Source organism: Dreissena polymorpha, chromosome 10, assembly GCF_020536995.1.
Source record: "Dreissena polymorpha isolate Duluth1 chromosome 10, UMN_Dpol_1.0, whole genome shotgun sequence".
Taxonomy (NCBI): Eukaryota; Metazoa; Mollusca; class Bivalvia; order Myida; family Dreissenidae; genus Dreissena; species Dreissena polymorpha.
In genome coordinates, this window is record NC_068364.1 from 15816450 (window position 1) to 15834025 (window position 17576).

General features: G+C 36.9%; 1 protein-coding gene across 1 annotated transcript in view; it reads right to left on the reverse strand.

The window, feature by feature from the left end:
• Positions 1-17255, reverse strand: part of LOC127848592 (MAGUK p55 subfamily member 7-like) — a 33961-nt gene extending 16706 nt beyond the window's left edge. Inside the window, exons 1-7 of the mRNA XM_052381137.1 lie at positions 17152-17255; positions 15531-15616; positions 14249-14367; positions 13186-13263; positions 6487-6581; positions 5731-5887; positions 975-1056 (exon numbers count right to left, since the gene is read on the reverse strand). Coding sequence (XP_052237097.1) covers positions 975-1056; positions 5731-5887; positions 6487-6581; positions 13186-13263; positions 14249-14367; positions 15531-15576 — 577 coding nt within the window. The 5' untranslated portion in view covers positions 15577-15616; positions 17152-17255. The remainder of the gene's footprint in view (positions 1-974; positions 1057-5730; positions 5888-6486; positions 6582-13185; positions 13264-14248; positions 14368-15530; positions 15617-17151) is intronic.
• Positions 17256-17576: the final 321 nt, after the last annotated feature.

Here is a 17576-nt window from a genome sequence, read left to right on the forward strand (position 1 = left end):
AGTTATGATATTTGTGAGGAAGCAGAAATACTTAATATTTATCATGCCCTAAAATAGCCATTATATGCATCTTTTGACGATTTAAAAACCCGAAAATTATAAAGCGTTGCAACGCCAAACGAATTAATAATTTTGAGAGTTCTGTTGTTGTCGTTACATTTTGTGGAACTACGAAGATTGCTTATATGATGTGTAAAATACATGTGGCAGTATATCCGGAAGGATGGCCGAGTGGTCTAAATGGTGGACTTTTTACTCCAGGACACCAGGGGGCAGTGGTTCGAGCCCTGCTGAGGTTTACCTTTTTCTTTTTTTAATTTTATTCTTGATTTTTTACTGGAGCTTTTATATCCAATGTTCACATTTATCAATATGAAGCATTTAATGACAAACTCCAAAACATGCCAAAATCTGTGCAAAGTCCCTTTAACGTCCACCTGATCATTTTATGGCGACCTGTCGGTAGCCTATTGAATTCAACATTATTGTAACGCTTTAATACGAAGACTCACTGCATTCCGGGGAAAAGTGAAATAATCGTTTTTGCGTCGAATAAAGTAGGCTGCATCTAATTGTACCATTTTTTTTACTCGTCAAAAATATTGGGTGCGAACAACGCACCCAACGCACCCCCGGGCTACGGGTATGAACTTAATAACCTTAAGTCTCGCGATGTTAATGAGCTAAATTAGACAAATAAAACAACACCAACAGTTTAAACCAACAGAGCTCGCCGTGGCGTAGTGGATATTTCGTCTGCCTAGCGACCGAGAGGTCATGGCTTCAGTCATCACATAGGGAGCATTCTGTAGACACAAATTACTGGTTCTACCCATGAAATGAACTCGAGAGTGTTTTCATAAGCTGAGACTTTCCGTGCAATCGAGCTAAAAATAAATACATGTAGGTTGAAACGCATCTCAACAAACAGCGGGTTCTGAGTTGAGAAGAGACTTCCTTGAAACACAACATACCACTTCTGTCTGCTGCTCCACCCATCAGGACACGGGCGATCTGCACCGTGCCGCTCTCGTCGTTGTATTGCAGTGTCGCCCCCTGTCGGAAAGGAAAACCAGGGAATAGTTTATATCAGAGCTTCGCTCTGTGAAATTTAATACATGTGCGTAAAGTTCCGTACCAGATTATTTTGTGCAGTCCGCACAGGCTTATAAAAGACGACACCCCGTCTTAACTAGATTTTGCTCCGAATAGCTTTCTTTTAAACGAAAAATACAATAACAGCGGAAAGTGTCGTCCCTGATTAGCGTGTGCGGACTGCAAATCTGGGACGACACTCTACGTACACGCATTAAGCCCCATTTTCCCAGAGCATGGCTCGTTAAAAAAATCCATTTTATTTTATTTTCGATGTTTAGATACTATAATTTAGCTGATCCTGGGACTACATGTATATATGTTTCTTGTTCTGATAAAACTGGGCATAATACATGTGCGTAAAGTATCGTCCCAGATTAGCCTGTGCAGTCCGCACAGGCTAATCAGGGACGACACTTTCCGCCTAAACTTGATTTTCGGTAAGGAGGGACTTCCTTGAAACTAAAAATACCATAAAAGTGTCGTCCCTGATTAGCCTGTGAGGACTGCAAAGGGCTAATCTGGGACGACACTTTACGCACATGAATTAAGCCCAGTTTTCTCAGAACAAGACACACACACACACACACACACACACATATATATATATATATATATATATATATATATATATATATATATATATATATATATATATATATATATATATATATATATATATATATATATATATATATATATGTATTATTTAATAACTGAGTCCCCTCTTTCTCAATAAAGAATGATGTACATTTAAAATACTTTACATCGATAGCAATATTTAATAACCCACATTTTCATCTTAATTGTTTCAAAACTATACAATCAGTGGATATCAATGTTTGATTATATACATGTACACATAGATCTTGTGTTATATTGAATAATGGGAAGTCTTCAATCCGCGGCTTAGTAAATTTATATCATTTCTAAAAGTTATGTAGTGCTTCTTTTGTCGCCCGGCGAATTACACGTCTCGTTATTCATGCATTCTATCGACGGAATCATTTTCGTCATTCTCTGTCTTAACGTTTGAAATTGACACTATATAAACACTGCATGAAATGAAGCGACGATATGGAAAGCATTGACTGTCTTATACGTACAAAATGAACAGTGTTGTGTCCAAATAGAAATATATTTAGTAACTTTGTCAATTTATTAAGGCAATATGTCATTATATTGGGTGCTTGTGTCAATATATTATGTCAAGCCATCCTTATATTTAGTCAACAAACCCATTTATTATTGGGTGCATTTGTCAATATATTGTGTCAAACCATCCTTATATTAAGTCAATATGTCATTATATTGGGTGCTTTTGTCAATATATTATGTGAAACCATCCCTATATTTAGTCAATATGTCATTATATTGGGTGCATTTTCATTATATTATGTCAAACCATCCTTATATTGACACGCTGGGTATGCGGATACTTTAATAAGAGATGGCACTCCGATACTAGATAACAACAAAAGCCACGCGCGAGAGGTAGGTTCATCAGTTTTTTTTTAAAGTTATATCATAAAGATTAGTTTTTTAGACAAGGCGCATGGTCGAGTTTATAAATGATGTATCCTTTTCTATTGCAAAGAAATACATCGCTGAAGAATGGTAGATTTTTTCCCAAAAAATTAGAACATTCGGTCGGAAGACAGCATACACTGGAGGAACAGTAAACATTTCAACACAATAAAACTACTTAGAAATATTGCAAGAAATTTTTTGATATTCCAGCATATAGAGTAATCACTGTGCTTCAAATACTGAAATTTTGATAGTATTCAATGAAATATATACGAAGATAGAGCATGTTTTAATAGGTGGTATTCATGAAGTTGCGGATACTTTGATTCCAGATATAGGGCACTTCGGATAACAGAGACTTTCAACAAATTGGGCACTGATAACCGAGTTTTATCTTCTACCTGAAATGCATTTATGTATATTATGGCTATTCTTACCAAACATTTTGAAGTACGAATCAATTTGCATTGTCAACCGCTACACATTGGGAATCTACATACATTTGTATATATGCATAACGTAATTACATACACATGTTAAATATAACCACTGGCGTTGTTCGTTTTCAAAAATCGTATTACTTTAATTTATATAATTAATAGTTTAAGTGCAAATTTTAAATAATTCATATGCTTATTTCTGAAGTAATATATTTCAAGTGACGACCGAAATAATTGGCTAAATAATAAATTCGTTTTTAAGTGGTAAATTGAGATTAAGAGAATTGAAAATACAACGGATCATGTGGATCAACACGACTGTGTTCAATTGAACTTATAGCAGGACTCTAGATAAGGAGAGCAAGCGGTCTTAAAGCGGCCAATACACCTAATAAAATCCTTTGTCATTGATGCTCATTAGAATTGCACCATGAAGACAGACGAAACTAATGCGTAGCCACAAAATTTAAAAGACTTGAAAACTCCCTTTACATTGAGCTCTGCTTATAGGAAGCACTTCTCTTTACACTTCCCTTTCCCTTTAATTATCATATTCCAAAGGGATAAGAACATGTTGCGGTAATTCGTTTTTAATTTACGTCAGTATTGCCTGCTTACTATAGCAGTATTTCACATAGAATTCTGCATTTCTGATTCACTAAATAGAGTGTGTTATATCTGGTAAAAAGTGTCGAGTTATCTGGAATCGAAGTGCCATTGTCCTTGAGATGATCGGTAAAAGAAGTGTCCATGAAAATTTGGCATCCGACTCTTAAAACATTTGAATTTCCTTTAATACGTTATTCAACTAAAATTTAACATGTTGTAACATTAATGGACATATTGATCTTTAATTTCGATTAGTTGGCACGTTCTTGATTTATTTCCAAGTATTTTTGTTTTGTTCAAATACGTACTGATCATCGAATTCATGACGATTATCGATGAAATTGTATCTCTTTTTTATAACCACTGTTTTTTATGACTTTTTTGCTCCGCAATACAAAGTACTTTACTATTAATCGACCTAACAATGTTACGTGTCTGAAAACCAAATGAACAGACCATAAATGCAAAAAAGCTGACGAACTCAACTCTCGCGCGTGGCTTTTGTTGTTATCTGGTATCGAAGTGCCATCTGTTATCAAAGTATCCGCATACCCGGCGTGATTGAGTGGTTTCGTCAGTATATTGAGTGGATCAAATTGACCGGCTAATGTCGCACTGTGCACTGATACGTTTTAGCAACATGAAGATCGATACGTTGCCGAAACAATTTCCCGGTCAATTTGATCCAATCAATAAATTACGAAAACACAGGATAAAAATGTTTTTACTTTACATAAGGTCACATCGACATGATAAATGTGTTCATTGACTCAATATACGGATGGTTTGACATAATATAATGACAAAAGCACTTCATATAAGGATGTTTCCACACAGTATATTGGCAAAGCACCCAATATAATGACAGATTGACCTAATATAAGGATGGTTTGACGCAATATATTGAAAAAAATGCACCCACTATAATTACCTATAGACTCAATGGAAGGGTGGCTTGACATAATATATTGAAAAATGCACATCATATAATGACGTATTGACCTATTATAAGGTCACATCCACACGATATATGGGTTCGTTGAATCACTATAAGGGTGGCTTGACATACTATTTTGACACAAGCACCCAATATAATGACATATTGACAAATATACAAGACATTCCATACAACTGACCATAATTTCAAATCAAATCAAATTGATCAAATAAATAATCAAAGGTCAATAGAACTTACAATCTCAAATATACAAGACATTCCATACACCTGACCATAATTTCAAATCGAATCAATTTGAAAAAATAAATAATTAAGCCCAATAGCTTAAATATCTCAATTCCGCCTATCAACTCCTGCTTACACAACCTAAAGCAGGTAACAATAACGGCTATCAATATCCACATAAATTATGAATTACAACTATACAAATACTAATTGCACATAATAAACAAAACGTTTAGCAAACTACACCAACTTATTAACAATAAAAAACATATCAAGCAGAAATATACTAACACAAATCAAAATAGGGTGGGCGGGTGTTGCAAAATTTTCTGATCAATAATAGATCGATAGTGTCAAACAATACTGTGATCCAAAACGCTCGAATCAGCTGTTTTATAAACTAGCGTATGAATACATTAATACATGAATGGTCAAACATGAAGGGACTATTTCTTGGCTGTAATCGATAATTAATAGATTTTATGGGAGAAAATGCTTAAAATTATCTCATATCCTCGAGACTCAAATAAAACAAGAACATAGACTAGAATAAATAGAATATTTATTAGTTCTGAAGATGTGACACGATCATTATAACTAAGGGTCAATAGAACTTGTAATCACAAATATACAAGCCATTCCATACAACTAAGACAATTTGCAGGGACTAAAGTCGAGATAAAAAGAAAATTTTCATACGAAATAAACGCTTATCGCCTTTTTACTGGTATGGCTTGAAAGTGATCGTCATTTTAAAATTAAACACCCGTAATAAAGGGTATAAAACGACGAAAAAACTTTCTCCGCATGGACGTCGCCATCTTAACTATCACGTGAGGTTTACACTCAACACGAGTGAAATGGTATATTTACCAAGGGCTCTCTGTCCTTTATCAGCTGTATGACCCTAACGTGACCCGTACCGTCCTCGGTCCCGTTCTCCCCGGGCGTAAGGGGTTCGTCGCGCGCATCTGACCCTCCTTCCGGATGTAGCTGAGGCGTGAAGTCACGTGACGCAATTTTGTCGTGGCTAAAGGATAGAAACACGTGGTTGATTATGAAGGCAGGGGTTTGATGCGGCTATGCTGGTGCTAGTCGAATCTCTGCGCGGAGATTGAAGAAAACGACGTTTAGCACTGAAATAATTACTGCTCGAGAGCAGATATTATTGTTCGGTATAAAAAATGCTGCGCATGAAAACGGCCGCTGATTGAAATTATCAACTTATTTTCCGCAAAAATGTTGTTTAAGTCATCGTGGCATGAAATTAATAATTTGGTCTTTTTATTACTCAATGTACGTTTAGACGAAACTGTGTTTCGTCTATTTCGCAAATACGTTCCTTGATTACTAAGGTCGATCGCATTCCACAGCAATATACGTTCAGATAAATAATATTTGACAATATAATGGAGTCATCATTGTAAATTGCCGACACTCGAAACCAATAAATGCCATTATATAAATATTATCATCGTTCATGTCGTGTACATACAACATATGCCTTAGCATAAATGTTTGTGCAAATAAAGCAGATATATAGTCGATTTTGACTATCTGTGCAATATATTTAATTTCATGAATTGTACTTGTTTGCCTTTATGGATTTCAAATATGGTGGTATCTAACCTATAGAGAAGCGCCTGCATGTTCGGCTTCGCCAGGAGCTGTAGAAGCTCACACACTAGTGGATTATCGCCGCAGCTTCGAATGTTCCTGTACACCTGAAAGTAGAAACTACATACAATCAACGTATCGTATAATAAACAAAAGAATAAAATCGTTATCACAAAACCCGAGTATAACTGTAGTACACTGAATTATTTGTTCCGTGAACATTTATTTTGACCACAAGAAAAATTAAAACATACAACACCAATTGAATAACTCGTACATAAGAAATTTCTTTGAAAATTTTAAGGTTAACAAATATCACCCCAGGAAACCCGATACCTTGTGACCAGCGTAATACCAATCGAGAAACTTTGTGAATTTTAGCGTGAAGTTACATAGGGTAAGTAAATTGGAAAAAAAATTATTTCAAAGTCCAATTCCAAACAACTGTGTATTTAATAACATTGATTATAAAGGTATTGGCCTACATGTAGAAAAAATCCTGACAAATTTTCTTAAAAAATGAGCGGAATGTGGCTCCCTGAAGTAGCAGATCGGACAAAATGGGCCATGTTTAGGCATTTAGGGGAGAAAAACTACTTTAATTTGCAATAATTAAAGGATTTATACAAACAAACACATGTCTGCCTTAACCTCACAGCAGGGTTTCTCCAGAAAACTATTTCTGGTGGAGAAATTTGCGTTTTTAATGACCATGCTGAGAAAACATGGATACCATCTGGAGAAGAATAGGAAACCTTAGGTGAGCAGCAACTTTATAATTCTGTTTCGTGACAAAAAACCTAATTTCCAGCCATTTTGTTGCAATTTCTTTGCTCTGTAGAGGCCTATAGTAAGTGTATGTGGGCACATAATCATTGGCATACGAATGTACTGGTAATGCTTTATGATACATTCTATGATATTATTTGCATTTCATCCAAAATTATTTCAGAAACTTGAATCCTTTGTCTGATATATAATGTGGTTATACTATGTCCACTTTTAATAGATGTGTAAAGCTGATACTTTTATTTTAATTGCTAACTCATTTGCCAGTTTGTGCTAAAATTACAATTTATTACAATGCTTGTGTTGCCTTTCACATTATTATACCCACACACACTCTGTTTGGGGGCTATATAGGAATCAGTTTGTTCCGTCCGTCCCTGTCCCAGTACGTCACGTCCGTCCCGATTTTTTGTCCGTCTGTCCGACCCGATTTATTTTCATGAAATAACTTTTGAACAAATGAACATAAAACCTTTAAACTCCATATGTTGATGCATCCTTATGAGCTTTATATATGCACTACATCGTCTTTTAGGACACTAGGTCAAAGGTCAAGGTCACTGTGATCTCTTATAGAAAACTGTGGCATAGGCTCGAGAATTTAATAGTTGTTATTCGGAACTCTCAAATCTGGGTTTTCCCGATATTTGAGCACGCGCATTAATTTAGGTACAAACAGAAGCTGACTAGCATATTTTATAAAGCTTGAATCAATAATTTATTTTATCGCTGAATAGTAAACAGCACTTTTTTGCTCAAACGTTCGTTATAGTTGATAAAAATAATAATGATTTAATCATTTTTCTTCGGATGAACTAATCTCGATCGTGTTTAATTTGTAAGAATACTACGTAACACGATATAATGCTGCATGTACATGTTCTCAAACAGCTTCGGTCACGTAACTATGTCATTGCATATACTGAGCGTAGGCCTGGGCATACAGTTTTAATGGAAGTTTATCAACGAAACTACCAGACATTGACTCCATCGTATATATATTATACTATTCAAATATATTTTAAATCATACAGACAAGTACCAAACAACAAAAACCTTACTATCCTCAGTTCATTTGTAGTACTAGAACTAATATATCGTTCCATATCAGTTGGATATGTATATGTCTATTGATATAGCTCTATTGTGATGTATTTCTTTAATCTGATCTGAAAAGTAAAGAAAAGTATTCGCTAAAGACCAAGACCATAAGATTAGAAGGCACATCACTAACACGCTTTACCATATACGTGACTTTTATTTGCTATATCTATAAAGCATGCCGAAAAAACAAGAACATGAATAATGTTTTTCAGAAGAAATATTGCATGTCGTTTGAATAGGTTCTTTCATTACCATACAGCTGACAAAGCCTGTTTTTCATGTCTTTTAAGGATGTTAGCGTCTGGACCCCTTCGTATAGATGGCTGTACATCTGAACGGTGTATTTAGAATTTAATCATGTACTAGTATTAAACATTTGACAAACATGTATGTCAGTGTTAGATTTGTTATGTGTAATTATTAATAATAACGGTACATGTAATAGTAATAACAACAAAATACTTGATTTTTGAAATTTCCTACAAGAAACACTACTGTCGTTTAAATACTTATTATCCACTACTGAATGGGAAGCAAATCTGATATCGACTTGACTGGTCATTACTGTATTAATGACAATGTTTGTACCTCCCGCGCGAGCTCAGAAATCGGAAAAACCCACAGCTCGCGAGTTCCGAATTACTAGTAAATCTATTGCTTCCACCTACAGCATTCAAGTTTCATGTGTAGATGCACCTTGATGACTTTCACACGTCAGTCACACCCTGTTTCACACGTCAGTCACACGTCAGTCACACCCTGTTTTAGGTCACCAGGTCAAAGGATAATGTGATCTCTCATAGAAATCTTTTTCATTGACTGTATAATTGAAGTGCTTCCACATACAGCCTTCAAAATTCATATGTTGATGAACCTCTCAAAAGTCTCAGAACACGACACGATTAAATAATTATACATACAACCCCCACATACACTTATTAAAACATTCTACGTAGCTAACCAATTAATTTATCTGACAAAGAAGTCAAGTCTTTCTTTTTATTTTCCAAAATAGTGTTGGTAAAATGAAATTAAACTGGAGCATGTTGAAAAGGCACTATTGATAATATATAAGGCATTAAAAGTACATTCGTATGCAAATGTGCCCACATACACTTACTATAGGCCTCTACAAAGCAAAGAAATTGCAACAAAATGGCTGGAAATCAGGTTTTTTGTCACGAAACAGAGTTATAAAGTTGCTGCTCACATAAGGTTTCCTATTCTTCTCCAGATGGTATCCATGTTTTCTCAACATGGTCATTAAAAACGCAAATTTCTCCACAATAAATAGCTTTTCTGGAGAAACCCTGCTAAGAGGTTGTGGCAGACATGTGTAAGTTTGTATAAATCCTTGAATCATTGTAGTGGCTTGCAAATTAAAGTAGTGTTTCTCCCCTAAATGCCTGAACATGGCCCATTTTGCCCGATCTTCTACTTCAGGGAGCCACATTTCGCTAATTTTTTTGAAGAATATTTGTCAGGATTCTTTTCTACATGTAGGCCAATACCTTTGTAATCAATGTTTATACACAGTTGTTTGAAATTGAACTTTGAAATTGTTTAACTTTTCCAATTTACTTACCCTATGTAAGTTAACGCTAAAATTCACAAAACTGCTCGATTGGTATTACGCTGATCTCAAGGTATCGGGTTTCCTGGGGTGAAATATGCGTTTTTTTATAAACCCTACGGTTGTACTAAGACATAAATTGCCAGAGAGTTTGGTCCATTAAATATTATTAATCTATTTATTTTATATCATTAAATATTACATGACTTATTCTCAACTGCATCAGAAATTGAATGGTGAATGAGAATCGGTAAGTCTCGTTAAGTTTGTTGACAGCATTTTTTTGCATTTGACCTCTGATTGATCAAATTGTACGTGAGAGCAAGGAACGACATTTCTGCGTGGAGATTCTTACAGTGAAGACAATCTGTTTTAGGGCCTTATTTAGCATTGAAACCTTTAATGGTGACCTTGACCTTTCAGGAAGTGGATAAACGCTGCAAGCGACGAGCCTTCTCATGATGGTGAAAATTTGCGGTAACTTATTTTTAAATTGCACTTAAATGACTAAGTAGTCCTGGAAAACTCGGACGCACACACGTACGCAGATAGATTAGTGCACACACGTACGCGATTAGTGCACACACGTACGCAGATAGATAAGTGCACACACGTACGCGATTAGTGCACACACGTACGCAGATAGATTAGTGCACACACGTACGCAGATAGATTAGTGCACACACGTACGCAGATAGAATAGGTCACACACGTACGCAGATAGATTAGTGCACACACGTACGCAGATAGATTAGTGCACACACGTACGCAAATAGATTAGTGCACACACGTACGCAAATAGATTAGTGCACACACGCACGCAAATAGATTAGTGCACACACGTACGCAGATAGATTAGTGCACACACGTACGCAAATAGATTAGTGCACACACGTACGCAAATAGATTAGTGCACACACGCACGCAAATAGATTAGTGCACACACGCACGCAAATAGATTACTGCACACACGTACGCAGATAGATTAGTGCACACACGTACGCAGATAGATTAGTGCACACACGCACGCAAATAGATTAGTGCACACACGTACGCAAATAGATTAGTGCACACACGTACGCAAATAGATTAGTGCACACACGTACGCAGATAGATTAGTGCACACACGTACGCAAATAGATTAGTGCACACACGTACGCAGATAGATTAGTGCACACACGTACGCAGATAGATTAGTGCACACACGCACGCAAATAGATTAGTGCACACACGTACGCAAATAGATTAGTGCACACACGTACGCAAATAGATTAGTGCACACACGTACGCAGATAGATTAGTGCACACACGTACGCAAATAGATTACTGCACACACGTACGCAGATAGATTAGTGCACACACGTACGCAGATAGATTAGTGCACACACGTACGCAAATAGATTAGTGCACACACGCACGCAAATAGATTAGTGCACACACGTACGCAAATAGATTAGTGCACACACGCACGCAAATAGATTAGTGCACACACGTACGCAAATAGATTAGTGCACACACGTACGCAGATAGATTAGTGCACACACGTACGCAAATAGATTAGTGCACACACGCACGCAAATAGATTAGTGCACACACGCACGCAAATAGATTACTGCACACACGTACGCAAATAGATTACTGCACACACGTACGCAGATAGATTAGTGCACACACGCACGCAAATAGATTAGCGCACACACGTATGCGAAAGATTAGACCAATGCAAGTGGTATATCAAGCTTTCCGCTTCGTTTGTTTCTAATTGATAAACGTAAAAACGAGTAGTCTTAAACTGTACATTTCACAAGGGATAACGGCTATATCCACAAAAACTGTTAGACCCAATTAAGGAAGACTTTGTTGCGTGTGAGATGTAATCGATCCTCTTGAATACACCGAAACACCATTCGTCAAACTGGGAATTCTTTGGATATAAAAGAGTGGAGGAAACAATTATTATGGCACTTTGGGGTGTTTTGTAGACAACATCTACGAAAGTAGATAAGCACAATTGTACATTTGGTGTTGTATAAAACTAAAAGGTGTTCTTATTTTGTTTGGGCATTTTTTTATCAATTCTAAAATGTTGTAAATAATAATAATAAGAAGCACTGAGTCACCTTTGTTCCCATATGTGTGCATTAGGCCGAAATACATGACAATATTGTAACTACTTTGACGTAAAACAAAACAGTTGTGATACAATTATATGTTTTTTTCTGCTCTCTTTATGTCATTTATAGCTTTTTTATTTTAAGAAATTTGACAAAACCAGGTATAATTATGCTATATTAATATTCTAATATTATAACGTAAGAATATGAACGATATGTATAGCGACCATCCTGTTATATTCCTTCATTTTGTAATTAAGACACACTCTGGAAACACGGGGTTTATTGCATGTGCGTAAAGTGTCGAGCCAGGTTTGCCAGAGTAGTCTGCCGACCGTATTTTCGCTAAGAACATACTTCATTGGAACAAAAAATACAATTGAAGCGGAAAGTGTCGTCCCTGATAAGCCTGTGCATACTGCACAGGCTAGTCTGGGACGACACTTTACGCATATAAATTAAGGTAGGTTTTCAAGGGGCACGGCTCAATTGCAATACATGTTTGCTACATCTATATTCTCATTCACGAAACCATGAGGTTTATTTGAAACACTCTCGAGTCCGTTTCCTAGTGTTTATGGGTGAGATCTAAAGAACGCTTCCCCAGTTGGGATCGAACCCGTGACCTCCCGGTCGCTAAGATGACACCATATCCACTATGCTACGGCGACCTGTTATATGAATGATATATACTGTTTTATACATTTTATTTTGAACTGTTATCCTTATGACGCCGCGCTTTGTACCGAGGAGTTGCCGCGCTTTGAACCGAGGGGTTGCCGCGCTTTGTACCGAGGAGTTGCCGCGCTTTGTACCGAGGAGTTGCCGCGCTTTGTACCGAGGAGTTGCCGCGCTTTGTACCGAGGAGTTGCATGCAAAGTTCTGTCTGTATGTACATAAGTCTTATGACGCCGCGCTTTGTACCGAGGAGTTGCATGCAAAGTTCTGTCTGTATTTACATGACGCCGCGCTTTGTACCGAGGAGTTGCATGCAAAGTTCTGTCTGTATGTACATCAGCCTTCTGCTGTTATTGTTTTATTTTATAATGTGCTATATTTTTACACGAACATTTATTACATGGATTAGTATTTGTTAAATCGGACCTCTAACTTTGCGAACATTCTACTCACCGTTGCTGCTATGCCGACCACCGCCCTGGTAAGTGGACTGACACGGCGACATTCCACCATGTACAGTTTCCGGTATAACTGTAAACGGAAGTAACCCGACAATAGGTGAACTTTGAACAGGGCTAGGTGTGTATGTGAGTGTACCTATAGGTAGGTGTGACATTGACCTTTGACTATGGGCATATAGCTTACACTTTTAGTACGTGCTAATAATTTGTGGTGAATTGTTAAAATCAATGCCTGATACATGATTAAGTTAAAGCCTGCAAAATATGTTTGATTCCGATATTTAAGCATAGATAGCTAAATTTGACATCCACCTTTGTGTAATTGATAAACACCAACAGCACGCTGAACCTACGCTGCTAACATATTATGGAAAGTAATTTTAAAACTGCCCCAATGGATGACGAAGTTAAAGTCAAAACCTGATGTAGTATACCCACACTTTAATTCGACATGTAAGTGCGACCTTGACACTTGAGCCAAATACATGGACCTTACACGCCAAATACATGGACCTTACACGCCAAATACATGGACCTTACACGCCAAATACATGGACCTTACACGCCAAATACATGGACCTTACACGCCAAATACATGGACCTTACACGCCAAATACATGGACCTTACACGCCAAATACATGGACCTTACACGCCAAAAACATGGACCTTACACGCCAAATACATGGACCTTACACGCCAAATACATGGACCTTACACGACAAAGGCGGTCTGTACATGCTCAGCGTTTGTGATAAGCCAAAATTGAACAAAGAAGGATAGATTAACCCATTTATGCCCAGTGGACTCTCCCATCCTTCTAAATTGGATCAATTTATTTCCAAAAGTAGGGGTGTCTGGTATATTTATTTCTATATTTAGAATATTACTTACTACAATTCCTTTAAGCAAACAGCGTATACCCAGATGAGACGCCGCATTATGCGGCGTCTCATCTGGGTCTACGCTGTTGCAATGTCCTTTTTTCAGGACGCTAGGCATGAATGGGTTAAAGTGTGCACTAAATAAAATACGGTTAATGGTATGGTGAACACACCTTCATTATCGTCTGCGTGTCGTGTGCGCGGAAGAATTTTCTGAGGAAGGCGATGTGCTCCCCCGGTACGCCGTACTCGCCGTGCAGCACCGGCAGGCCGCTCACTATCTTCTGGGCATCTGCGGGAACAAACATGGTAAGGTAACACATTTAATTCGCAAAAGCACGTTATATCAGCCTTTGAAAAATATGCATTTTACTCATAATACGCTAGAAAGATATATTTGTGTTTTGACAAATATTGAATTAAGCAAACATTACAAAGAATCACTTTGCTCATGCTATGTTCAATAATGCATTTTTTCACAGATAATTGCATGAAATCTGTGCTTAGGAGAAAATACTTGCAAACATGATTCGATATATTTGACTACCGTTCAATTCCAAAGTTCTGTTGTTTTCGGGACGAAACTTAATATTGCGTTTGTCGTTAACAGCCTTCATTAGACATTAACATGCTATGATTGGAATGAGCATTCAGCAGAAGCATTTTGCGTTTGGCATTAACGTGTTGTGTATGTCATTAATATCTTGCGTTTGTAATTAACATGTTGTTTGTGTCATTAACATTTTGCGTTTGAGATAAAATCTTGCGTTTGTAATTAACATGTTGTTGGTGTCATTAACATGTTGCGTTTGTAATATTCATCTTGCTCTTGCAATTAACTTGTTGTTTGGCATTAACATTATCCTTATGGCATTAAAATTTTGAATTTGGCATTAACATTTTGCTTTTGTCAATAAAATTTTGCTTATGACAATAACATTTCAAGTTTGACATACACATTTTGAGTTTGGCATATACATTTTCGAGTTTGGCGACGTCCATGCCGCGACAGGTATTTTGTAAGGCGTTCTTTACCGTTCATAAATTAGATATATATTTTTAAATGCCGCTAACTTTCCAGCCATATCAGCAAATTACTAGCGTTTGTTTCGTATGAATAATTGCTCTATATCTCGACTTTACTCGCTGCGAAATTTTTAAGCGTTATTACCTAATTACAGCTCCGCCAAGACAATTCGTAACAAGGAAAGTCGAGATATAAAGCGAATTTTAATACGAAAAACACAATCGCTAATCACTTTCTTTATGATGTGGCTGGAAAGTGAGCGTCATTTAAAAATGAAACAAACGTAATAAAGGATATAAAACGGCGAAAAATACCTGTCGCGGAATGGACGTCGCCATCTTGACTATCAAGTGATTACCCCCTCTGTCTAAATGAAATTCTGTCAGAGAATACATTTAAGACAAAGCGTCCGGCTGTGATATGCTTACCTTGGTCAATATACTGGGCAGTCTTCAGGGAGAGAGTGACGGGCATCCTGAGGGGTCACGTGACGCATCCTGGACCAATCAGCTAGCTGTAAAATGTAAACAAAGTCGTATACGTCAATTTTCATTCCCCTAACTTCAGTTCGTACCAGACGACCATAATAACCGCGATAGTATCGCTAAATTTCGTTCGTTTCTCTGTTCTCGGTCTGAATTTCGTCGATATGTGGATTTTCAGGGGGCTGAACGTGCCTTGTGCAATTCATCATAGCAAACAAATTGTCTTCTTGTATTAACGATCGTTTTCAGTGTGTCAGATACCGCCTCTCTTTAATGACCTCCGAGGGACTCTGGGCAGACCTGTTAATGCAATCAGACTCCCAATGATCACTTCTCCGTTTACTGATCTGTACACAATTCAGACATGAGGGATGATTTGTACATCTCCTCATCTAAGCTCACGTGAATGTGTTTAAAGACTTAACGAAATGTTTTTTATAAAAAGTAAAGAATACCGGTAATAAAACCATTCAAATGTAAAATGGCGGTTTTCGCAAGGAAATGCGCGCTCAATAATTCTGATGACGACTGTTCTTCAAAGAAAGATAATTATGATTTTGAATACCGGTAGTTTGTATACACAAGCATGTGCTATCAACTGAAAAACGATCTCTTATATAATTATATATTATACCATAATTGATAATAATTAATTACAATAACTTTTACGCGGATACATTAAGACCCGTTTTACCAGAGCAAGGCATATATATCATACTTTCGTTTTTACGTTGTTAACATCGTTTGGACTAAATACTTTAAGTATGCTTTGCGTTTCGAGATCTAATATGTGTCTGCCAAAAACCGGTCGACACTGTGGATGCAGCGTTGGAAGGAATGCGACATGTATCGAACGTTTTAAGCCGCTTGTATTCGAAAATGCAAAATATGAAACGGCCTATGTCGCAAAAAACATTGGATTCCGAATTCACGCTATATGATCAATTATACTAATGCATATTAAACAAGATATGCTTATTAGTTAATACACGATAATTCAATACATAATTGTTGAAGACATAACTTATTCACAATCGCTTAAAGCATTCGCATTTCTGATAATTATATTGGAATGTTATACCTTTTTCTTTGAAACAACTCTACCCCATCCTTTCCGAGGACAGCTTATCTTGTAAATTCACATATATGTATATGAGCAGCGCTCTGTTAATTAAATGGGTTTAATTCATGTGCGTAAAGTGTCTTCCCAGATTAGCCTGTGCAATCCGCACAGGCTTATCTGAGGCATTTTCAACTTTTATAATATTTTTCGTTAAAAGAAAGTTTCTTCTTAGCATTAATCAAGTATAGGCGGAAAGTATCGTCCCTGATTAGCCTGTCCGGACTGCACAGGCTAATCTGGGGCGACGCATTACGCACATGCATTAAACCCATTTTTTTTTACAGAGAACGGCCCATATATATTTATTGGTTTGCCATGTTTCATTACAAACATCTGGTAAATCATCGCTATAGTAACACTCGTATAACAAATGAACAACATTGGATTGATACAAAATAACCATAAAATACAACAAAAATCAATATGTTACATTTACCTTACCCTCACATTGGAATTCCAACACTGCCTCAACTAAATACTCGATCTTCCCGTGTGTCGTCTGCCGTTGTCGCGCGCGCAAACACTGTTCGTCTGCCCGCGAAATATCCATGGATGAGTCACATGTGCACAGCAAAGCCAGAGATTCCCGTCTGATCGATATTCATTTTACCAGACAGGACTCGCTTCAGATCCGTAATATTGGAATTCATTAAGATTCCCGCCAACATGTTTCTCAGACGACATTCCTTGAGGCTTCATGCCACTATGTGTATATAATGTAAGTGTATCTCTACAAAATATACACACGTGTTTTTTTCTGCGTGTGAAATATATGTGTTGTTTTAGTTTATAACTGTAAATAGTAGTTTAAGAGAATTTCGCTTAGTTCGGAATTCGTCAAACGTATGGTTGTATCGTATTTGTAT